We start from the raw sequence: 27570 nt of genomic DNA on the forward strand, positions 1-27570 counted from the left end.
ATACTAATATGTTAAAACAAACTAACTTTTAATATCAGATCCAATTTTAAACAAATCCAGTATTTGTGATTTGCAAATTCCTGGTATAAAAATTTAAAAAAATATCTTACCATGCGCATTTAAAGGAATCATTGATCTTGGTCCAGAAATTATTTCTAATTTATGTGTATGAGATTTTTCTAAACTATCATAACAAATCGGATGAAAAACCTAGCTTTTATAATTTTCTAAAAAAAAATTAAATTGGCAAGGAAATGCAATAACAATAATCTCACTTAGAACACATAACTCCGATGTTATCACCCGAAAATTAATGGTTTTGTTGAAACAGATGTATGAGAAGATTTTTTAAATACCTGACTTCTCTATGAAACATATTTCAGTACATTGCATTGATAGTTTTGAAGTTTCGTAAAGCGATGAACCAAGTTACAAATCTGATGCCACTGAATTCTTGTAGGTTGGTGAGTTACAAGCCCAGAACAGGCACCTGGACATACCTACAAAAAAACATATATGTGTTTTATTACAGTTAAAATGATAATATGTATATTAAAATTAAATATTATATCAAAACAATATATTAGATCTGCACAAGTTAAAGATTTAGCTTAAGGTAACAACAATAATTGTAAGGTTTTGTTTAGAACTAATGGACAAGTAGACCCCAGTGTTTGTTACCTTAAAATTTAAAATAAATAGATTGTTATAAAACTACTTCTGAAATATTATCTATTTAATAATAAAATTTAATAGAAAAAGCTTATGATTTGTTTTGTTCAATTGAAGTAAAAAAGTACTATACATTTTTATAATATAATTTCAAAGGTTGAAATGTCGTACCTATAGATATAGAGTCGGTAGTCCTTGCTAGCCAGGACGACGCTGCCATCGTCCATTAGCGCAACATCGAAACATTGGGCGTGCTTGACTTTGCTCTCAAGCGCCGAAACCAATTGACCATCCTGAGTGAATACAGTCAAGTTGAAGTTGTTGTGATTGTCCGCAATCAGAATCTCTCCAGCAGCATTTATTCCTACGCCAATGGGGTAATTGGTGATGCCTTCGCCACCTATTTGTCTCAAGTACACCCCCTCATAGTTAAACACTTTTACGCAATGCGCACGATTGTCGGATATGAAAATTTCTTGCTTATCGTTGACGACAACACCATTCGGGAATTCCAGGTGCTTACTTTTTATATATCAGAAAATAGATGTTGAAATATAGAAGTTCTTGATAATTTACCTTGCACTCAACAACTATTATCCTTCCCTTATTGTCAACAGTAACACCCCTGGGATGTTGTAGAATATTAGCGCCAAACTTTCGGACAAATTGACCATACTGGTTATAAATCTGTATTTGGTGCGTGGGCGATCTTTCAGTGACTACTACATCTCCAGATGTTCTGACAGCAGCTACTCGATTCGGGTATAAAAGTTGGCCGTCGCGTTTACCGCATTCACCAAATTGGAATTTGAATCTACCTTCTCTATCAAATATCTGAATTCTATGGTTATTTGTATCTGCTACAATAATGTCATTTTGTGCATTTACAGCTACACCACTGGGTTCAGTAAATTGGCCTGAAAGTAAATAATTCGGATTTGAAATACTTTGTATGAGAAAAAAATTTATATAAGCAATAATAACATTGAAAATTAACTTCATAATGAAAATTCATTCCCGACTTCAAATTCTATGAAAGTAAAGATCATGAGTCTTCATTGTAATAATAAGAATAATTATATGTGCCCAAAAATTGCACACATCAAAATATTATATATCTCCCAATTATTATAATTCATATCAGTCCATAGGCATTTTATGAATATTATATTTATGCCAAATAGTGATGCATGAAAAAATTATTAAACAGTAATAAACTTGAACATAATGTATTTTTAAGATTATTTTACCTTCCATTACACCAAATTCTCCAAATTTGCAATGGTAAATCATTTTTTGCCTTTTGATTTGAGATTTTGGTGGAAATACTGAAGCTGACATTAGTTTTGATGTAAGTTCTAAGACGCTGTTTGATTCTATTCCGTTCATTATATTATTGGTTGATGGAACTGGTGGTCCTAAAAAAAAAAATAGAAAATTTAAATTATTTTCTTTAACTAACCAAATAGAAATAAAACTTGTACAAAAATAAAACGTAATTAGACATTACAAACATATTCTATCAATACATACCAATTGTATATTGATCAGAGAATATACTGTCACAGCCGCCATTTGACCATTTTTCGTAGGGATTCACCTCAGATAATGTTGTTGAGAATGGTCCCAAACTATTAGCTGAATTAAATCGTTTTGAGATTATATTATTGCACTCGAATGGATTATTTGACACCGATGTTGGGGGTGCTATAGTTGTTGCAAAACTTCTCTCAATTATACTATTACCAGTGCTAGAAGTAAGAGTATTGGAGGAATGCAAAGAATTAATTGAATTAAGAGAGTTGAGAGCATTGAGATGGGAAATGCCATTTAAGCTTCCAGAACTGCCATTCAATGAAGTAGTTCCACTAGATGTGTCTGATGGAGAAGTATTATTTGTACTTAAATTAGAAGGAACTGGTCGAGCTATTGGTGCCTTTTTCTGTGATTGGTTCGATGACGGTTCTGAGTTGGAACGTATATAACCAAACGTATTTCTCACGCCGACCTAAAAGGAAAAGAGTATAAGTTATTGTTTAAACGAAATTAATTAAATCGGAAATTTAACATTTCATATATATATATATATATATATATATATATATATATACAGTGGCGTCGGAACCGTGTGGGCTGGGTGGGCTTGAGCCCACCCATGAATTTTGATGGGCGGGCTGAGCCCACCCATCAATCTCAATCCCTAAATATGATACTGTCTCAAATGTCTAAAAAAAAAAAAAAACAAGACGACACAGGCCCGCGAGCCCACCCATCAAAAATTTGCTTCCGACGCCACTGTATATATATATATATATATATATATATATATATATATGAGAAATAATATTACCTGAATGGCTTGATAGTTTGATACGAATTCGATTTCCTGCTGATGGGCAAGTGCAGAATTCACAGCTAGTTCTCCAGCTGTACATAATGAGTTTAATTTCTGATCGAGCAGCTTACGGAATACAAGAACTTCTGAAACAGTGGCGCGCCTGGTGAGCTTATCTACGAAATCGCAAACTTGTTGGATACGATCTGCTGCTTCAGTTCCTGTGCGAGCAAGCGACGCTAACGCTGTCTGCCTAGAAGCTGAGACTGATTCAAGTTCGCGCAGCAACTCTTGCTTGCGCTCCTCCAGCATAGATCTGTAGAAAGAAATACAGAATTCAATGAACAATATTACCAATTACACATTCACTTAAAGGGGTCTTCCTATGTGATGGGTTGTAAAAATCGATTTTTTTTCGTAAATTGCTCCCTTAACATGTCTAGAATACGGTAGTAAAGCGATTTTAGAAAATTCGACGTCGTTTTAAAGATACAGCAGGTAAAAGAAAGAGCGGTTCGGAGCGCTGAGTTGGCAGTTAGAGCCCAGGCCTATTGTGTACCGTCGGCTTTATACCCGGCCTCCCTTTTATTCATATATCCGTTTATACAAGTTTAGACACGTTTCTATAGACTTAAACCAATAAAGGAATAGGAGGAAAAGGAGCAGGTAAACTTACTGATAAAGTTATCCAGAAATTACAAAATTCTATGGATTAGCAATTCGACGCCATCCAGATTCGCTTGAAGATATGAGAAAGGAAGTTTGGGCGACGTACTATCACAAATGTTCTTCTGATCAAAACCCTCAGCATCAATTTTGTCGAGAAGGCGAAGACAGTAGGTGTAAATGGCGTAAGGCTGAAGCTAATAATGAACTGGACCAATTTCATCACGATAAACCACCTCTAATTCCGCAAGTCCAAGAAGCTATCAAACCGGTTTTCGAAGATTTATCGAAAGACGAATTATTAATTCGTTGTTTAGGAGCAGAGACACAAAACAATAACGAATCTTTGAATTCTTTGATTTGGACTTTCGCTCCTAAACATCTTCATTCTGGTCCCAGAATTGTTGAAATTGCTAGCTACTTAGCAGTTATTATCTTTAATGAAGGTTTTCAAGGTATTTTAAAAGTTATGTCGATTATGGGATGCCTGTTGGTCGTGAAGCCCAAGCGTATGTAGAGAAACGGGATGAAAAGCGAATCTTACGTTCTGATTGACTCAAGAGCTGAACAATCTGCTTCAAAAGAGTTTCACGAAGAAGAGGAAGGAATTATCTATGGACCAGGCATCGCCGATTAAGAGTAAGTTGATATTTTAATAGTTTTTAACGGACTTGAAGCTTTAAACGCGTTTTTATCAAAACTGTGTTTTTCAAACTTTCCTCCATTGTATCTCAGAAACGGCTAGACCGAATTACTTGAAATTTACAGGGCACAATATATTTAAAAGCATGGAATATACTATTACCAATCAAACATGAAAAACGCCTAATTTGCAACTTTTATTTCAAATGTCTATCAAAAATCCATTTTTTTATATTCATTTGATTATAGGTCAATTCCGTGCTTTTAAGCCTACAAATTAAAACGCCGTTTATTTTTTTTTCAGATAAGCCGATCAGACGGAATCGTGAAGGAAGTGGGAGCTCTTTTTTTCGAGGCGGGGGTGTTCAGAGCGCTGTAACTCTAGTTTGACTGAATATTTTTAGCTGAAATTTTATATTTATACTGTCCAAATATGTGGTAATAAATGATAAAAAACTTGAAGCTCTAAATATTTACTGGTCGTAGAAAAAAAATCCTAAAATATCCCTAAAAAACAAGCTGTCACATAGGAAGACCCCCTTAATTTAAACTATTTTCAGTTTACTAACCTGTAGAATTGGAAAGTATCATTGATCTCGTCGGTTGCTTTTCGCTGCTGTGTCCGACACGACAACTGAGCGTGTTCCGCACGTGCAGCCTGTGTGCGCATATCTTGAGCTCGGTCTCGAGCCTGCTGCGCGCTGCGCAATAGTTCGGCAAGTTGTCTGGGACCTGCTTCTTGGAGCGGTGTCATCTCGTGCGAAAGATGTTCGCCGATATTTGCGCATTCCACACAAGTTGGCACCAAACAAGGCTGACAGAACAATGTAAATTGCTGCTTGTGTCGTGGACATGTAACTGTGGACCCATTCGTTGCTGCGCCTAATAAACGAGATCCTAATGCGCTCAAGCTTTCTGATAATGGACCTGGAATGAAAATAATATAATTAATACGTTACATTTAACCCTCCGTCGGTCGGCGTGGTCTGGCCAGACTTTTTTCGACTTCAATTTAAAAAAAAATACTGCTAGTAATCCTATCGACTTGAAATTTCTTGACTTTTCCTAAAATTTCATTAGCTGTCGATCAATGAAAAATTCAGGACCAAAAAATGTACAGAAGGATAATTATAAGGATATTAACTTTTTTATACTCCGAACGGTCGGAAAGGTCTGCCTAGACCACCCATACATTTTGTATGAAATATACGTTTTTGATATATGTGAACCAGTATTTTGTCTTTTTTCATGGTATTTTCTATTCAAACTGCGTTGTATACTTGTTTATCTATGGTCGTATATATTCTTTGCTATGTGTTGTAACATGAATGTTAGTATTTTCATGACGAGAGTTGCTTGAAAACCTACCAAACTTATTGGTAATCGCAAACACTGAAAATCGGATGAGTAATGCACACATTATCAACAATTTTTCTACCCGTACTGCGTACGAAATTTTTTTTTGGCAAACCTGTAGTGAAATTTTATTTTCACTTTTCAAAGCTCATTTCAAAGACGACGCACCTCATTTCGTTTTCATTTGAATTTTACATTCATTTCAAAGGCAGAAAAATTAACAAAAAGAGCAACGATTTTTTTATATTTCTTGATTTTTTTATATAATATAATATGTAATATTTTTATTATAAGCAAGCTCAACACATGCAAAAGACGGTAAGAAAAAGAAAAAATCAAAACTATAAATATTTATTACTATAATCGTTAATATATAAGACACCAAAAACTCATTTATCCCATATAAATGCATGTAAAATGAACGGTGGTCCAGCCAGACCTTTCCGACCGTTCGAAGGTGAAAAAATTTCCGACCGACGGAGGATATTGCCATATTCTAATATGGCATACAAAACACATACCGGTAATAGAATTGTCCTGATCCTTTAGATTTGCAACGTTGAGTACGCGGTGGCCTTCAAAACAGTGCATAAATTGATGAGCCATCACGCAGTTTGGACATAAAAAATTGGCACAATCTAAACATCTAGCTACTGCATCGGATTCACGACTTTTGCATCCAGTACATCTGTATCCTGCAAACATTATAAATACCATAAATTTCAATAATCACCTTTAAATAATTGCACAATAAGTTCTTTACAATAAATACCTTTAGCATCATTTTGCTGTGTTTGACTCGTTGCGAAAAGTTGATCGGCTTGACTGTTGACATTTAATAGATTATCTAACACGGGTGAAATGGACGTTTGGCTGTGTGCGTCTTCATCCGTGGAATTAGCGCAGGAAGACGAACTTGATCCACTATTTCCAGCACTGTTACCATTGTTTCCACTTACAACATTCGGTATATTCCCTAAGAGCATTCCAAGGTTGGAAAGATGGTGATGATTTAGGTGATTTAAATGGTTGTCGGATGTTTCAAGAGATTCGGCAGACTGTGCCGAATCTAGTTGCTCGCCCAGCGATTCTAACGATCCGGACCGCGAGCCGGTCTTCATTTGAGCGGCATCCCTAAAAATAAAGGACATTGATCACATATGTATATCCAAAGGTTAATAATGAATATTTCAATATAAAAATTATTTTTTATATAAATCTAAATGAACATAAATCTTTACTCATCGCTATGGTGATGCTCATTACTCGGGCAAAATCTAAAATTACTATCGTTATTAATATTTCTATTCTTTGATTCTTAACCATTCTGTGATTCCTAAAGGTTACATATCTCTGAATAGAATTATGAATCAGGTATAATGACCTCTGCGTCTACGGGAAACAAAAAGTCGATTACCTCAAAGGATGAACTCTACGAGACTCGACTTCATTTGTTCTAACACGAAAATATTCGTGTTTGTGTAAGAAATCCAACAATGAAATGTGTAATTACGGAATTTTATCATAAATTATGATATTACAACATTCTTATTATGACATATAAGAAACGCACGATATAATTGGAATGTCAAAAAGATCAAATCAACAAAAAAGGAAACTAATTTAAATAGAAATTTTTGTTCTACATGTATTTCTTTATATTAGAAAAGCAAAACATGTAAATACATCTTGAAGATAAATCTAAACTATTAGTCATCAATTACTAACAATATGTATTGCATAAATCTCTATTTATTATAGTCAATGGTATTTATATTGTTTGTTTTATTTGGCAGTATAGAATTGATTTTATTTGTGTGGTCACCAGAATGACTGCCAATCATAATGACACAAAAATAGCAATTAATTTAATTATAGTAAAATGCCAATAGAATTCTATTCAAGTATAAGTAGAACTCGTGAATTCCTTTTTTTGTGATAGTAAATAATAAAAGATTTGATTATGTCTTATTTTAAAACATTACAACTTTAAAAGTTCCCTGCTTATTGATTAACTTCTTAAATATTCCGAAATTATTATGTCGGCACATATATAAACAAAAGCAGAAATGTATGTTTTCTGATAACAAATATAAGTTAAGGCTTGTGTACATCTCTTATCAGCGGTCTTGCTGTAATATAAAACATACTCGTTCTACTTCGTAAGAGCGGCCGCTTTTCATCTCTGTAAAGAAAACCAAACATTTGTTCCCGATTTCAGCATTGTAATACATAGGAAATCCTGCTGTACATGCGGTACATTCGTTAACACGGCTTAGGTAAAATTAAGACAACTGATAAAGATATTCAATATCGCAATAGAACAGTTTTAGAGACGTATTACTTTATATCTACAAATATCAATATACTATATAGTAATATTTGTATTACATATAAAAACCAGTTAATCATTCAGTGAGAATGATATTTTAATGCAGCCACTAATTGTTCCGTTCTTGACTATTGGGTCATTTAACTGTGAACTAATAAATGAAATCTAAATACAAAAATATTTGTTTAGAAAAATATGTTTGATGTAGTATGGTTGATATGTTATCTATAAGTGCCGCGCTGTCTGCCACAATGCATGCTAATATGAATAATAAACATGTACTGTATATAATAACAAGCAACAAATCTCGGCTACACTATTATTTAAAAAAAAAATAACTTGCACTCTACAAATGCTTTTGATATAAAATGCAGAATATGTATTGAGTGTGATCTATGATCTATGGTTCTGATTAGTTGATAATTTTCTATTTAATTTTATTAATATTCTACAATAATTGCCCAGCTTGGCAAAATTCTAGAAAAAATAGGATTCTTGACGTATACAGAAATCTTAGTACAAAAATTCTCAATTTATTGGAACACCAAGTGAGCTTCGTGAAAATGCAACAGTCTTTGACATGGATGTTCTGCCAAACTTCCACAAAGCATCGAGCTATAATTTAATAAAATATATGCAACTGCATGAAAAAAGACCGTGCATTATTAAATCTGTCTAAAATAATTGAAATTTTTAAGTTTAACTAGAAAAATACTAGAATTTTTAATTTTAACTCATAGTAAATCTTGAAGCAAAGTGTCATGTCCAAGGACGACATCCGTACGCACCGCATATCATGTGGATGTCGTCCAGCGACGTCATAAATAGTGAAAGGGTTAAAAGAGTAGTTATGTTATAGATTATGATTTGAATGATATGAGCAAATTTAATTTATAATATATATAAGTTCAATAATTTTTTGATGTTGTAACTGAATCATATTAAAAAAATAACTATTAACACGTTAATCGCCACTAAAATGATAATATCAGAAGAATTTTAACCTGGGCCATGGTGGTGACTTACTTCATTAGATAATTTAGTTAAAAAGTCAAGAAAACTTTGTGTCAAAGATTTTTTTTCAAAATTATGGAAAAAGAATATTTTCTTATGTCACACATATATAACTGATAAGGCCCTTCATAAATTATTTTATTATATTAAAACTTTTTTCTCGAAATATATGCCATACATAACTCATGTAGAACTTCTTAGCGTCAGACACATATGACTGACATGACTATTACGGCGATAAAAATATTCATTGTCAGTATGGAAGCATGTGTGGCACACGTATAAATTTGATTCACATACGAATATATACAAATTATCTACATCAATATTATGTTAATTAGTTACGCCGATTATTTCACTAGTTTGGTGCACGGTACTTCGATTAGGAAAAGATTAATAATAAAAAAATAGCGTAAACAGTAGCAACTTGTGGTTATTGAGGTAGTTAAACAACAACCAATTGTCGTAAAAAACATGATTACATCAAAACGAGCACGGCACGATTGATGGAAAAATACCAGTATTAAAAAATCTTTTGTGTATTATGTTGTATGACGCGCCACCTTCCAGTTCAAACAACTTTGGCTGTCCATTACAGATACGAACAACATTTCCCGGTATAAAAACATCGTTCAAACTCAATTTAGAAAAATATTTTTTTAATATCATTTTATATACGAAGCGGCACTCAAGAAAGGTGATATAATGATATCAAGATACCATATATGAAGACAAAGTATAAGCGTACTTCCCACGTTTGTAAAGGAAAAAATACAATTCTGCTATAACATAATTATGATTTAAGAAACTAATTCAATCATAAATGAACCTGAGAATTTAACGATTATTCACGGCTTTGAATTTCTTACCGAAAGGTTAATAATAACATGCGTTAAAAGAAACAGTTTTGGATTATGTAAAACTTTTCAAATTACTAAACGCGGGATAAAAACGGCATTCAATGTAATAAAAAAGAAGAATAAATAAAATATCAATCGAAGTTTTCAGAACACCAGATTGCAATTCAATCTATGATTCTAAAGAAAATTAAATTGAGGAACTCAATGAAAAACATTTCATTTGTTAGAATTAAAACCAAAACATACATAGAATGCAAAAATTATAATTATCAGCAATAAAAACAAATTACTACTATTGGGGTGTATGGCATCGTGCCTTAAGGCAAATTGCTGGAACTTCCCGTACCGTAACGAAATGTAAGAGGAATACTGAATGTTTTCAAATAGATTATTATTAATATTGTAACATTTATAAGAACTATATAAACTGAATTGCAAAGCTGAAATTATTTGTTTAAAGTATATTAGAACTATAATCAGAATTAAAAATAAAATCCGAATTATTTTCGATATACAAAAAAATTTTTTTTGAAAAAAAAAGGTGGAACAATTTTTTTTTCCAAAATCAATTATTTTGTTAAGACGAGCAGAAAGTTCTTTGAATCATTTAAATCGGACGCTTAGTTCTCTCAAAAACTGCCATTTTTCACACATTTAGCTCCGTATCTTCGAAACGGCTGCCTTTGCTAAAAACTAATAAACACTTCTCCCAATCATTACTAATTGAATGTTTTTTTTAGATCATTCAAATCGGATGCTCCGTTCTCCCAAAAACTCGATTTTTATTTTCTGCACTCTTTGCTCTTTATCTCCGTAACTGCTGGATCTGCCTCTGCCAAAAACTAATCAGCTCATCACCCTATCAATAGGAATCAAATGTTTTTTAAATCATTCAAATCGGCTGATCCTTGCACCCGAAAACGTGACTGGAAATTTGTATCCATACATACATACACACACACACATCCATTTTTTCTGAGGTATGCCAAAATGTTCAGAAACCTTCAAAACGTCGAGAAATGTAAAAAATTTCAATTTCGATTTTCGGCCCATTACAATAACTTACCCTACGGGAAGTTAAAAATCACTAATAAATCAACTGTCCAATATCGAAAACATACAAAGTTGTCGCAATGTTTTTTTTGGGGATCTTGGGCCATGATTTTCTGAAATTTTGGGATTATGTTCATAATTTCAATATTTCACCATATCATTAAATTTTTCACTTTGAATTTTTTATGTCAATTAAAAAATTAACGACTTGTGCCAAAGCTTAATAAACAAAATTATGAAATATGACGAATGAAACCCTACATACCCGGACATCACTGGTCTCGATTGGTCTCGATTCAGACAATCTAAAAATTTGTTGATGTTCTATGATGGAATAAGCGCAGATTGATCGATTTCGCAAAGTAGTAGAAACTATAACTAAACTGACATGATAACCTTTTCAAAGACATGCCTAGGAGCACTCTTATCTTTTCGTGATTGGCATTTACCAAAGCTCAGCGAAGAGTTTCAACTTGCTGTGCAATACTTCTTGAACTACAATACGGACTTAAGTGTTCAAGCGCACTCAAATATACTCGATACTTACACCTGTTACACTTATAACAAATTTTGTAGTTAAAAACTCTATTAAATTTCCAACTCAGCTCTCAGATCATAGTATCTGTTGATAACATCATTAAATATGCATATATATAGATGCTTGCACGCACCGAACGGAACAGAAGTGAACAAATTTCATATAGGCATTGTTGAAGAGGGCATTGTTTCAAATCACAAGTGTTTCCGTTGGACGGAAAGAGTCAAGCGCCGCCCGTGCGAAGCCTTGAACCCGGCTGCGTACTATGACTGCGGTCTACGACACATTGCGAGTTTCTCTGGCGTAATAATAAATGAACTCTATGCTATACTTGTATTATAGTTATTTAAATTATCGCAAAATAGGTATATCAAGGTAATAAAATGTTTATAAATATGTATAAATAAATTCAACACCTCGATAAGGAAAAATATACGTATGAAAAAATCTTGAAATTTTTTAATAATCTACTCTGAAAATTGAATCTGGATGATTTGCTAACCATCATTTACATAATATATCTAATGTAGAAGATTAACCTGGTAAGAACATATTCTAATTGGCAACTTAATTGGTTAATGGGCTGGAAATCACAAGTCACAATAGAAAATAAACTCCTAATATACAAGACAATTATTAAACCAATATGGTCCTACGGCCTACAACTATGGGGTGCGGCCAGTAAATCGAACATAACTATTCTACGAAGGTTCCAAAATAAATTTTTCAAAGAAATCGTGAACGCTTCAAAATACGTTCCCAATTTTTTGATATTATTGCTCTTGGTTTATAATACAAAAAGGCGGAAGGGAGATATTTGACAACTTAAGATCTCAGAATTCGAACTATAGAAGAAGAAATTAGTCTTTACTGCACCAGATACAAAGCTCGTCTAAGTCGTCATGCAAACGTATTAGCGTTAGATCTTTCTAGTTTTCGTTTTAAAGTAAGTAAAAAGATATTAACGTGGTGTGTTGTGATCCTCTACTGTATAGATCATATAACATACCATATTAATATCTTTTTACTTGCTTTAAACAAATTTTATAAAATATAGATCTTATAAAATGCAATATTTATAAAATAACCTAAAATAATAAAAAAAAAAACATTACCTATAAATACCAATTATAGGTAATTTCGAATTGGTAAGTACTATGATGTAAAGGTATTCGCGTTCAGGCCGAAATACGTTCTAAAGATTGGCCAGCCTTTCAGAGGTTTGGTATAAATAAATAAATAGTTTTGGTAAAATATACAAAAACATGTAACTAATACCAGTGATTAGCCAATGCCTTAAAATTATCTATCTTAACATGAGTTTTTACATAATAAATTTTAATACTAATTTTCTGTACAATTAAAAATTGATAAATCTAATATCAATAGTTTATAGGGGTCCATCATAAAACGCAAAATCAGGAAAAATACCTGACAAAAACATGTTTCAAGAATTGCTACTATCTTATACTACCATTAGGCTTAATTTTCAGAATGCACGGTTGTGAAAAATGCGAATATGCAGTTGCATAAAAAATGCACTTATGTACTTATTTTCTATTCAATTTGCAAAAGATGTGTTTTTGCAATAAAAATTGTTACGATCGTATTTAGAGCAAGGTTGCAATTGAACTTAAATATGTCCAATAACATTTTTTTTTGTTTCGTAAGGTACCATAATTTACCTAATGTAAAATAATTTTATTATTTTTGATGCCACCTTTTGTATTTCAATGTCGTGTTATAATTTATATTTTAATATAAATCTGACCAGCAAAAACGATTAAAAATCGTAACAATGAATACTATCAGTCATTGACATCAATTTTAGGAAATTAAGCGATTGTAAGTGTAAATTTAATCATGTACATATTAAAAAAAATCTATAGCTATAGTGCTAGCAAATATTTGTGGGAGTAGTTATGAATATGAAAGTATAAACTCCACTTGTATAAAAATATAAAAAATTTATTGATTATAAAAATTAATGATATAAAAATATGACAAGTGATTTTGTTATTCCTAAATATCTAGCCTCTTTGATTACCCACATATTTAATAATTTTTTATATATAAATATAGAAAAATCCTGCACTTTCATGATTACTTTTAAATTTAGTTTAAAAATGTTAAGTTTGAAAGTAAATAAATCAGAAAAATGAGTCGCATTAAATTAATTAACGAGGAGGAGTAAGCAATAAAGCAAAAATTATTATATCAGTATACTTTATCAAGTTCAATAATAAATGGAAAATTCTACCAAACGTATGGTTCATATTTCAGGTAAATATATAGCTTATCTCATTGCTTATCTACTGGTAATTAGTCATATGAGTGGTTTGTATTTTGTTATGACTAAATTTACACAGACATCATTTATCAATATCTACTCATTTACAGATAATTTAAAAAAATAATCTAACGAAACAAAAGCAATTATATTTGCGTTCTTTATCATCAACGGTGACGGAATCAAATTTGTCAATCAATTGAGAAAGCAAACAAACCATGCGAAAATGCATGGTGTGATTGTCTTGATGATAAGGACATAAATTTTGTTTTTAACATTAAAATGTAACAAAAACGTATATTATTAGTAAATGGTATAATTTATTCAATAATAGAACTTTTCTGTCACTAATTTCTGAATAAATATACATTTAAACGAACCAATTCATAATAATTCATATATGAAACCTCCAAGTATACAAGTCCAAACTCGAGTCCGATGTTTTTTTTTTACTTTTATGATGGCAAAGCCTAGTAAAGTTATTTTAAAATGGAATGTATGTATTCCTTTTGTGGCAGAGCACGTGTGTGTGAGTTTTAAAACGTGAGGTGTCGGTCGAAGCCAAAAGTGCGCGACCCGAAAAAAACGAAATATTTCATGCCTGTAGGTGGAAAGAATAACAACTTTTTCCAAGTTTCATGTGCAAGAGTGAGTTTTTTTTATTTTTTAGGTTCAAACCACGCCCAGCTATTAACATGTGAGTTCATTATACCATGAATCAAATGTCAATCTGTGAAATAAAAATTTTGTCAAAAAAATGTCAATATTAGATGATTCCATACAACACTCATTTGCAATAAAAACAATTCCTTAATTGGGACAATAAAATGTTGTTATATATGACTATCGTATAAAACGAATAAAGAAAACTAAAATGGAATCAATACAATCAATCATTGCACTGGTAATCATTGATTACCAGTTTAAAAAAAAATAAGAATTTCTGAATATTAATCATTTTGATACGTCAAGATACACCATGGTGCAACATTTTGTTCTGATTGATTTATAAGCATACTCAGAAACTGCATACAAGATATTGAAATATAGTAATAAAAATAGTAAAATAAGTAAAACTTCACCAATTTCGATTTATAAAGCCTACCCTATGCAAAGTTTAAATATGTGCTTTAAGAACACGGATTATTAAATAAATTATATGGAATTATTTTTATTTATTCTGCAACAGTAATGCAATAAATGCAAGGAAGCAAAGAGCAATTGATCGTCGTTTTAACCACATGTTAACAAAAAAAAAAAGTGAATTGACCACAATGTGACTTACTTTCTCTTATCAGACAATGGAGTATTTTAAGGATATATTATAATGTTCGATACTATGCTATGATATAATAGCATATACTATATAGAATATAGTATAATTATATATCAATATAGAACTATTTGTAACAAATTGCATTTTGTAAATTGTAAATTCATTTTTGATTAATTATAATAACCATCTTAATCTATTAAGAATAAATTAACAGTTGGCACTGAAAAAATTAGAATTTTAAAAATAAATGATATTCCAAACAAGTTTCTAAATAAGAATTTTAAATTCTATACAGAGCGCAATTATTACGCAGAAATCAGAAAAACCCACTTTTTTTAATGTTTGGCTGGTTATTGCAGTAGAGAATATATTGTTTAATTGTATTTGAAGTTCAGTTTTAGGATTAATACTAAGAATTGTTACAAATTAAAGATATTATTTATAAGGATATTCTGATAAATACCAACTAACGATTATTGCTTATACTATCTGTACTGTATAATTTACTTATTATTATTAGTCCAGTCATTTAAACTTAAATTAGGTGGAAAAAAATCTTGGAATTCGAGATACCCAGCTGTAAGCTTTAAATACTTGTATATTGACACCCTAAAGTTGTCTCAAAATCTTCGTATAGGTATTGACACCCTACCATATGTAGGTTTTGAGACAACTTTAGAATGCAATATGCACAGACAGTCAATATACATTTACAGATTCTCAGAGATACCCAGCTGTAAGCTTTAAATACTTGTATATTGACATCCTAAAGGTTGTCTCAAAATCTTATGTATAGGTATTGACACCCTACCATACGTAGGTTTTGAGACAACTTTAGAATGTCAATATACACAGACAGTCAATATACATTTACAGATTCTCAGAGATACTCAGCTGTAAGCTTTAAAATACTTGTATATTGACACCCTAAAGTTGTCCAAAAATCTTATGTATAGGTATTGACACCCCACCATATGTAGGTTTTGAGACAACTTTAGAATGTCAATATACACAGACAGTCAATATACATTTACAGTTTCTCAGAGATACCCAGCTGTAAGCTTTAAATACTTGTATATTGACATCCTAAAGGTTGTCTCAAAATCTTATGTATAGGTATTGACACCCTACCATACGTAGGTTTTGAGACAACTTTAGAATGTCAATATACAAAGACAGTCAATAGACATTTACAGACTCTCAGCTGGGTATCTCAAACTCCGAGGTGAACTTACTATAATGACTGGACTACAGTGGCGTCGGAACCAAATTTTTGATGGGTGGGCTCGTTTTTTTTTTTTTTTTTTGATAGACAGCCAGTGGGCTCGTTTTTTTTTAAGAGATATTAGCCCATATAAATTTTTGAAATTCATGGGTGGGCTGAGCCCCCCCCATCAGAATTCATGGGTGGGCTCAAGCCCACACAGCCCACACGGTTCCGACGCCACTGCTGGACTATATTTAAAAAATCTATCTGACTATGCAATGAGGAGGAAATAAGGAACAAGGAGATAATGTCCTACTTATTACAACCAAGATCCATCCAGATGCCATCATACTAAATTAATAAAAATAAATAAATGAGTTGTAGAAGAATGATATAATTTATTGTTAGCTTTTTGTCTTAAATATATTCTAAACGATTTTACTGGTATACCCAAACTTTTAACTTAATATAAAACATGAATTTTTATTTTTTTTTTTAAATATATGAATTATCTCTGCTGAAAAAGGTTTTCCTACTCTGGCGGTGCGTCAACGTGAGAGGATGAAGTGATATGAAGAGAAGAGAGTTGAATAAAACCTGGCCGAGTCGAGGAACAGACGACCTTGGTAGCCGACAACTAATTTTTGTACGATACGCACAATACGCCACACTCTTGATCAATGACTCACCAACACATCAATTTTTAAATTCCGACCAGGTAAAAAAAATAAGAGAGATGAACATAATTAGATTTAAAATGCCTGAATTTTTATTAATTTGAAACAGAAAGATACTGGTATATTCGTTCAGCCACGATTTTAAATTGCTGACGTACTTTTTGGATTTAGAATTTTAATTTTGTGAATGTGCTTTACAAATATTTGTTTGTTTGAATTATTTATTTACAAGCAAGGTAATAAAATGTAACAGGTTTTGGAATACAAATACTTATAAATGGAATGATCATTTACACTGCAGACTTTCTTCATAAGCAATTTATTGCTAAGATAATTATATATATTCACAATATATAATGATAATAAACATAATAAAATTGTATTTTGTTAAAATATTTTTAGTCTCGTATAATTTTATAAACGGTACAACAATAATTATTTATCAATAGTTAATAATTATATAAGCAGAAAAAATTAAAAAAAAAGTAAATTCATTGATATTGAATCATGATTGGTTTACTGTTTTATACATAAGAGGTCTGTTCAAAAAGTACCCGGAATTTTCGTTTTTTCAAAAAAATATTTATTTATTCGTCTACATTAATGTGGTCCCCTTCAAAGTAGTCCCCCCCAGATATAATACACTTATGCCAGCGTTTTTTCCAATTTTCGAAGCACCCTTGATATTCACTTTTTGATATGTCCTTGAGCACTCTCAGCGATTTTCTTCAATCGAGGAAAACCGCCGTCCTTTCATGGGTCTCTTCAACTTTGGGAATAGGAAAAAGTCACACGGAGCCATATCTGGTGAATTTTTGCACTTTGCAACACTTTATTTCATTTTTTACGCAAAATTTAATACAAATTCTTTGACTTTTCAATTCTTCCATTGTAAAAATCGCCGAGCTCAGAAAAACACGTCGAACCTTAGCGACTACCACAGACAAAGTAAACAGTGAATATAGCTGAAAATTTCATCATACTTTAGGGGCATGTATACCAACACAATAAAAAAAAAATTTTGACAATCAGACACTCCAGACCCGCGAAATTTAATTATTAGTAATTCCGGGTACTTTTTGAACACACCTCGTATAGATTATAAACGCATGTACCTCAAAATATCGATAAAATTATCTAAAATGTATATTATTTACTATTCACTATATTCATTCTAATTAGCAGTACTACTTATTTAGTTGTTTATTTATATTTTTATTCATTTTTATTGTGTTTAGTTTATTAGTTATGTCTTTTTTATTTGTTGTTATAATTCACAATTTATCTCATTTACCTCATAGATCATGTTATTTTTAAGTTTACCCCATATAATCACAAAATTTAAATTCAATATATCAAAATAGAAAAGGCTTACTACTGGGTAACCTTTTAGATCTAATGTTTAATATTTCATATATCATCAAAATTACTGAATGTCTTCCTTTTTGTAAAGACAGATTGTAATTCAATAAAGAGAATAAAAAAAATTTACTATTCACATATAATAACTCAAAAGAAGCAATAAATTTGTTCCATAGATATTTTGGACTATTTTAAGTATACACAAATACAAACGCTTCATTTAAAAAATATAAATTAGTTATAAGGTGCGTAATATAAGTGTAACCAAAATAGTTAATAGTTGGAAATGTCTTGACAAAGATGAATAATTAGAAGTGAATGATCAAAAAAAACTGGATAAATTATATTTGTTCTCACTAAAAGAATTTTGGAGATTTTTCGCGACTTATTATTAGTGATTTTACCTAAAAAACCGCTCAGAACTATTTTTTTCAAGTCATAAGAATATCAATCATAAACCATTTATTTATTAAATTACTTTGACAACTTTGTCGAAAGATACAAATTTGTCTCTTACATTTGAGATATAACAGAATCAAAACACCAGAAAAAATTTCAATGTAATGTTCACACAGCATGTTGAAAATAAAAATAAAATTTAAAAAAATACAAGATGTATTTTTATTCCGTGGCATTAACATCTCAGTGTGGCACAAGATACGTGCATGATATACGTATCAATGTATATAAACCAAATCGAAATTCTATTTACGATCATATAATATAAATATTTCACACGCAATAGTTTTATTTATATATTAAATCTAAATATTTACCGAACACATGTAAGCAACTAAAGAGCAGATCTGAATCTAAATTGCTCGTTACAATAAATAAACTTCAGATTGTCAATGGGTAGTGACGTCTAACAATTACCAACGGCAGTTCACATGTCATACAGGGAGGTCCACCGCTTGAATTTCACACATATGTTAGAAGACATAAAATTGTATAAATAAAGATCTAAAAGTCGTTATACAAGTTCTATTATTACGTTTTATAAACGGACACATTAAGTTACTAATTTACCGCTACACAATAGCGAATAGGGATAAAATCTGATGCCACGCTGGTGGCACAGCAAAAGAAATTGGTTGAAAAAACTGCAAGAGATTTTCACGGGATTGTCACCTAGGGGTTTATTATAAAAAACTGTAGATTTTAATAAATAATAGAAAAAAAACTAATTTTTACGCTAGTGAGGAACTTCACTAAAAACATCATTCGAATTTATAATTTTTTTTTTTATTTCTTTATTGAATTACAATCTGTCTTTACAAAGAGGAAGACATTCAGTAATTTTGATGATATATGAAATATTAAACATTAGATCTGAAAGATTACCCAGTAATAAGCCTTTTCAATTTTGATAATTTATAAAATATAAAATATCAAAATTTATTGAAAGAAGAATGCAATGTTATCTAGAACTATGACAACATAGTCTTCTCGTCTTCAGTCAAAAAATATGCAATAAAAACATGAAATGATCGATGGATATTAAAATCTAAATGTAGAGTTTGAAATTTTTCTAAACTGTGTTATAGACTAATAAGAATTAAGTAATTAAAATAGAAAATACATATAAAAATAAAAAAAAAAAACGCCAAAACCCAAAAAACATATATATGTTTGAGCAAATTTACACATATATAGGTAGCAATATATTTCCAAGTGAAAACAATCATTAATGCATTGCTGCATCCAATAAAAAGTCATCAGTATTAGAATTATTCTAATAATAAATTCATCAAAAAAGGTAGGCTCTTAAGGCCAACCTTTGGGTTGTCATCTATAAAGTCATGTAATTAAAAATTCGTCACAACAAGCTCATAGAAAAATTATGTTCAAATTGCTCTTAATTTATATAAAACAATTTGCAGATACAAATTTTGCAATTGATACAAATTGTGCACATAAATAGAGCAATTATTATTGCAAAATATGCCTTAAAAATAGTATAATTCATATTATATTGTACAAATATTCGAAAATAAATTATTACTTATTTTATGCAACAGTGAAGCTAATAATAAGACTTTTATGTGACATGTAAAGTAACAAAATGAAATAATAACTTTCAGCTGAAGAATTAGATATAATAAAAATATTTCTATGAAAAGATGCAATCTTACAACACCGCATGTACCAAGCTCAAAAATCAATCTATACCTGTAGAAACTAGAAACCAAATATTTAGAAAAGGGTGACTATGCATTTTCAGTTCTGATCTATTCTAACCTGACCCTATATGATACTAAATCCCCTCTGTACATCAGATATCGAAATAATAAAAGAAATCGTTAAAAGAATACGGGATCATCACATCATACGGTTTAATCGTGAGAAAAGAATTAAATATGAAACTAGTTCAACGGTCACTTGACCAAAAGGTCAAACAAAATATTATCTATTTATATTTCTACAAAAGTTTTTTTAGCATTTATTGTTGGAATTTGCTATTACTAAATATAATAAGTAATGACAATTACAATTACCAAATCCAAAATATAAAATTTTTCACTCGACAAACTGATGCTCTATCAGTTCACTATTGCCATCTTACTAATTTTTGTACTAAAATTGCACCACATATAACATTATTTTATATAAAGTTCCAATTTAAATTCGGGCTGAATTACTACCAGTATAATATTCGTAATATTAAAATCTAATAAATTATAAATAAAAATTAGGATATATAAAATTCATTTTTTAAATTGATAAGCTACCAAAATTTTAATTGAATAGTAGCAATTACAATAAACCTGACTATAATTATATAAAATAATAATTAGTTGTGAAATAAATTTGGCAAATCTACGCGATAATGTTAATGTAACCACAGTAGCGCAATACCACCATAAAAAGAATCATTGTAAACCGTACAATAAATAGAAGACGACTCACACATGCTTAGTTAGTTTTATATAATAGAATATTTAATTAAAATCACATTACAAAAAAGTAAAAAAACAAAATTATGAAATACAATCGCAGTAATTTACGTAAAAGCTAGATATGTTATTAACAAACTTCTATGTGCTTTCTACATCCAAAACTGAATTTTTATTGTGTTGTGTTTTTTCTGATTTAACAATATAATGAAACCAACTCGACATTGTGTGTGGTAACATCCTCTATGATGAACCAATCAGAATGTTAAAGCTTTCTTATGGAACCAAGAGATATATAAAAAAAACAGAAATTATAAAAAATAAGGCGTGGACGATTCGGATAATTAGTGAGAGGATATGAACAAACTGATTCAACCAACAAACAATAGAATTATATATTCCCAAATATTTCTTTTGTATCGCCATGAGAATAAATTAACATTTATTTGAAATTAAACGATAGAGAATATAATTTTACGAAATGAGTAATATATACATTTGTAATCAAACTCGTTGACTGAAGAGCGTACAAACGCTTGAACTAACAATAAACGATTTAAGGTTAAACTATATTATTTAAAAAATATAAAAAAACCATCAACTTGTATTGAAAAATAGCTTTCCTAAAATTACGCACAATTTCCTAATTATTGGAAAAATAAACCATTTTAGAATTTATTTGTATTTCACGTAAAACTGTTCAAACCTTCAGAACTCGATACCGTTCCCATAAAACTGTTTATACATAGATTTTAATCATATAACGCTTAAGTAGTATACAGTATTTAAAAATAAATTGTTTTGGAAGACTGTATTGCAAAAATACAGCTATAAATTGTCAGCAAACTATTCTAAATGCAAATTTTGTTTTAACTTAATTTGAATTAAGCCTGATTAAGTATTTGAATAAAACAAGTTTACGCAATTGGAGATTGTATCAAAAAGATTTATAGATCGAGATAAACGTATTTTTATGTGCTAATTCAAAAGGCATGAAATTCACACACTATTTTCACTGAGTGATTAAGACTGTATTTCACGTCAAGGTAATGTGAATTTAAGTATAAATAACGTCAGCTTTTTACGCAATGAAAAGAAAACTACTTTGTAAAAGATCTCTATAATAATATGTTCTTTAAGAATTAAATTTTGATATTTTACTGTAATGTCTTTTAGGCAAATTGAGTCGTATCATGAGAAAATTCCTAAAAATGCAGTATTTCTGCTTTGTTTTTGACCAATGTGTCGATATTTACGGTGCAAAAAAGTAACTGTAAAAAGATCAAACATTCTTAATTTGTGCAAATGTTCGTACATATATTAACAATTTTAATTGAATTACCCTTGATTTGTAATGTAAATGAATGGATGACGAGTACAAGGCATCGACCTGGTGCAAATCGTTTTTTTTCTTCCTGATTATGATCCGATAAGGGATGAATGAACTGTTTTATCTAGAACCATATACATATTTAAAATTTTCAATTATTTTAGTTTAACAGCTCATCATCAAAAAAGTACTAAGATGAGTGCAACGGAAAAGAGATCATTTTAGCATACATTTTGCAATAACCCATTGAGCAAATACTAATTTATTAAATATTTATTACAAATATGTTTTTAAAGAAATAAAATATTTGAGAATAATAAATGAGATCATAAAATTATAAGAATTATAAATAAAATCACAAAAAATAAATTTACCTTAACAAGTCTACGAAAAATGTTATACCCAGTATTTTTTCCTAAATATGGCCCAGTATTTCAAATATAGTTTGCTTATAAAAGTGACGCATGTTTATCTTGAAAGTGATTGAAGAACATGCAATCAGCAATTTGTGATGACTAGTAGTAACATTTACACAAGCCAAACGTAAACTTTGTGTAGGATTGCAAACCACTCCTAGGCTCAATTCTTAACAATAGCACGGCAACTCCATTCAAAGACAAATATCTTTTGTTCCAAGAATTTTAATAATTAGTTAATTATTAATCAATTATTGCAATAAATTTTAATTCGACTCGCGTTGGGATTAATCAAAATATCCACTGAGTCACACGCGTTTGACTGTGAAAGATTTTGATGAACGCGTGAAGAGTTTGAATGATGTTCGGTTATTTTTAGCTCTTGCCATGTGTTTACTTCGCTTGAAGTCTTCGCTGGTTTAAGGACTCGTGAATTAAATGCTTTATTAGCTTATTTCTAACTGTTCATTAACCCTTCACGATACACTCAACGAAAATGAAAACTTTAATATTTATGCATGATAATAATTCATAATAGTTTCTTATAAATATCTAAAGCTAGAGTTTTGGGCCGCTTGTCTCATTCATTTGCACTCTCCTCGTAAATATACCTGCGTTCCACTCGTTTTTTGTCAAAATTTTAATTTTATTTTTAACAGGTTACACAAGTTTGACAGTAAAATATAGGCAATAATAGCATTTCACATAGATCCTTAAGAAGGATCCAAAAACATAAACCAAATTGAACTAGAATCCAAGCTTCATTTTTTCATTAAAATTTAATGATTTGATGGGGCTCGCCCGTAGGTAAGCGGTTAAGAGCGACGGGACTTGTTTCAGAGGTCCCGGGTTCGATACCCATTTCGAGCAGCCTGTTGTCAGGCAGCAGTGACAACGATTTTCACGTGGAAATATAGATAGCAATATGTTTCCAAGTGAAAATAGCCCTTGTCCGGCATTGCTGCACCAATAAAAAGTCAGTCCTATTAGATTAATTCTATTAACAAAAATCATCAAATATGGATGGATTAACCATTGGGTTACCAACTAAAAATACGAAGTAAGGAGAAGTTTCAGCCCAACAGCTCATAGGACGTAAGGTTCTGATTGCTGTTAAAATATATATATATATATATATATATATATATATATATATATAAAATTTAATGATTTCATAAAAATATTACAACTGTTGTCCAAAATATTGTTTTAGTTTTAAAAAGCCCCACAAATAGTTTTATTCATATTTTCATGTGGAGGCATAAATTATTTTCAAGTACACAAACATTTGCATAAAGTAATACTAAAATAATGCTCTTTCAACTATTGTATTCGTTTCATATTATTATGAAGGTAAATCGTAACTTCTTTCGCAAATATTTCAAGGTAGATTTTTATCAGAGAATAAAATTTGTTCAATGTTATCCATAAACGATAAAATATAAATTTTATTCCATTTCAATTTTATTTCTTAAGTATACATAGCTATCTATGACATATCCTACTTATTGTTATTTTATAAGATTATATTAGAATGATTTAAACAGTAGGTAAATATGGATATTACTTTGTGTAAAGCAAACGTTTTCTGAACGAAAAAAAAGGAATACTAACATCTGCTGCCATATGGGGCCATATGCCAAGTAACTCTATAAATAAAGCATAATTCTCAGACGTTCATGCAAGAAAAAATCCCGTTTCAACTTGTAAACTTTTGACATCACGCTTAAGCGCGTGAACTGTTGCTCTGATTTGTTTTGATTCGGTTTAGTTCGAAACGTAGCCTAAAATCTTAACTGTTTACACAGATAAATCTAAATTAACATCCTCGTAAAATTAAGTTACATTGGATTTATTATAAAAAAATATTACTGCAGCAGTTCAAATTCATTTAAATATTATTTCTCGGTATAAAACAAAGCATAAAACTTCCATTGGCGAATTAAGGTCGTTTGGAAATTAAAACGCCCATACAACACAACTGGTAATAATGATTGTAAAGATGTCGATTGTGGGCGAAGAAGCCTCGACAAACGTTACAGAAAAGTTAATATTTAGCTCAATAGCGCATTAAAAAAGCAAACAAAGAAAAACATCAAAAAGATTAAAATCAGATGCATAGTTTTTAACTAACTCATAATTTAAAAATACGTTGTGGAAGTTTCATTCAATGAAATTTAAATTTGGGGTAATTCGACCGATGTTAAAAATCAAAATCATTGAAGCTTAAATCCATGCCAGTTTTTTTTATCATATTTTAATAGCGGGCTCGCCCGTAGGTACGCGGTTAAAGGCGACGGGACTTGTTTCAGAGGTCCCGGGTTCGATAACCACTTCGAGCAGCCTGTTGTCAGGCACCAGTGACAACGATTTTCACTTGAAAATATAGATAGCAATATGTTTTCAAGTGAAAATAGCCCCTGCCCGGCATTGCTGCACCAATAAAATGTCAGCCCTATTAATACTAATAACAAAAAATCATCAAATATGGATGGATTAACCATTGGGTTACCATCTAAAAAATACGAAGTAAGGAGAAGTTTCAGCCTAACAGCTCATAGGTTGTAAGGTTCTGATTGCTGTTCAAAAATAAAAAAATAAATTATTTTAATAGCAATCAGAAACTATATGTCATGTTGATCCATCCACATTTGATTATTATTAGAATTTATCTAATAGGGGTGACCAGTATTGAATTTGGTGCAGCAATGCCCGCAAAGATATATTTTCACTCGAAATATTAAAGATCTATATTCCCAAGTTAAAATTGATATCGCTTTTGCTCGAGATCAGTGTTGTTCGAGACGGGGGATTGAACCCGCGATTCGCCTATTGCAAACCTAGGCTCTAACCACTCCACCAAAAAATCTCACAAATTCTCTTCAAAAATAACAGATCAATTATTATTATAATTATTTTTTTTGTCAATCAAAACTTTATTCAAGCAGATCAATTATTGGCTAACAAAATGTATATGTAATCTGGCTTAAAAAAAAATAAATATTTGCGATTTTTAGTATATTTACTAATAGCTGTATTTCGAGACAAAAAATGACTTTCATGTGGCCATTTTCAAGTGAAGTATCATATAAAACCCCAAAATTAATTGAAACACGTTCATCACCCATCTGCCTCAGGATTACCATTTCGAAACTTTAAGAGCTTACCACTATTTATTCACGTGTGTAAACGTTAGCACATTCAACTGAAACCAATTTAATTTTAAGTAAAAAAATATTTATAAGACTTAACCTTTTGATGTTTGATTTGATGAGTTCAGGATGAACGGTAAATGTGTTTTAAATTAAATGATCCAGCCAGCTCGGTTCTTCTAATGAGAAATGATAGATATACTATTGACATCATCATAGCATTCGCATGAATGTTGCAAGCGCACATTACAAAAATAGGTCATGTGTTTACGAGCTCTTCATGATTTTATAGTTATTGCGTTTTATCAATAATATTTACGGTGTACACCTTTCGAAAGATTAGTGTATATAATTAATACTGATCGATTCGGTAAACAAAAAAATAAAAATTGTTAGTCTTAGTTTGGAGACTCAAAATATCAATTATTTGAAGAAAAATTTCATATGGAGGTATTATTATTGTTATTATTTTTATATTATTTTTGAACAGCAATCAGAACCTTACGTCCTATGAGCTGTTGAGCTGAAACTTCTCCTTACTTCGTATATATTTTTTGTAGATGGTAACCCAATGGTTAATTCATCCATATTTGATGATTTTTGTTATTAGAATTAATCTAATAGGGCTGACATTTTATTGGTGCAGCAATGCCGGACAAGGGCTATTTTCACTTCGAAACATATTGCTATCTATATTTTTAAGTGAAAATCGTTGTCACTGCTGCCTGACAACAGGCTGCTCGAAGTGGGTATCGAACCCGGGACCTCTGAAACAAGTCCCGTCGCTCTTAACCGCTTGCCCATGGAGGTATTATAATGGTTTATTTATGTAACATCATTTAATCAATAGAAAAAGAATTTTACATGTCACCATCCATGTTCACAAATTCACAATGAATAAAATAAAAATCATCGGACAATCTCTGAAAATGTTCAAAACATAAAACAATGAACGATAATGAAATAATTCTGCATAAAAATTAGAGCTAGAATTAAAAGGAAGCACAAATTTAAAGTCATTGAACAATTTGAAATTTCTATAAAATGAGTTTTTCTATAAAAGATTTATTACAAAGTGTACTTATTCAGTTATTTGGAATTCTGTTTTGTATGGATTAAAAAGTAAAATTTCCGAACCTAAACTAATGAAATAAATTTTAATAAATGTACTTCAATCCTATATGTATAACAGGTAAAAGCCATTTATTGGTTTTGGGTATTGCAAAAATGCTGGTGAAATGAAGATAGTGTGGGGTCTATGGTAATTGTCTCAAACTTTTATTTGAATGTTAATTAAAAAAAGAGATATTAGTAAAATAGCACCTATATTATTTGGACTATTGATAATCAATATTGTAAAAAATAAAATTAGAAATGCATTTTGTACAAAAAAAAATTAAGAATGTTTTATTCATCATCCAAAACCATAAAGCTTTCAATTGATGATAATTTTAAGTCGTCATTTATCTATTATAATAAATACATAATACATATA

At 30.6% G+C, this 27570-nt stretch overlaps 1 protein-coding gene across 1 annotated transcript in view; it reads right to left on the reverse strand.

The window, feature by feature from the left end:
- Positions 1 to 135: 135 nt before the first annotated feature.
- Positions 136 to 27570, reverse strand: part of LOC113373000 (brain tumor protein-like) — a 37992-nt gene continuing 10557 nt past the window's right edge. The window contains 9 exon segments of the mRNA XM_026613339.1: positions 136 to 500; positions 844 to 1197; positions 1199 to 1589; positions 1923 to 2090; positions 2206 to 2680; positions 3023 to 3323; positions 4885 to 5242; positions 6193 to 6366; positions 6405 to 6805. Of these exon segments, the coding sequence (XP_026469124.1) occupies positions 470 to 500; positions 844 to 1197; positions 1199 to 1589; positions 1923 to 2090; positions 2206 to 2680; positions 3023 to 3323; positions 4885 to 5242; positions 6193 to 6366; positions 6405 to 6805 (2653 nt within the window). The 3' untranslated portion in view covers positions 136 to 469.

The sequence above is a fragment of the Ctenocephalides felis genome, unplaced genomic scaffold, assembly GCF_003426905.1.
Source record: "Ctenocephalides felis isolate EL2017-DRISC unplaced genomic scaffold, ASM342690v1 CF-g0.4_SCAFFOLD_01604, whole genome shotgun sequence".
In the NCBI taxonomy this organism is placed as follows: Eukaryota; Metazoa; Arthropoda; class Insecta; order Siphonaptera; family Pulicidae; genus Ctenocephalides; species Ctenocephalides felis.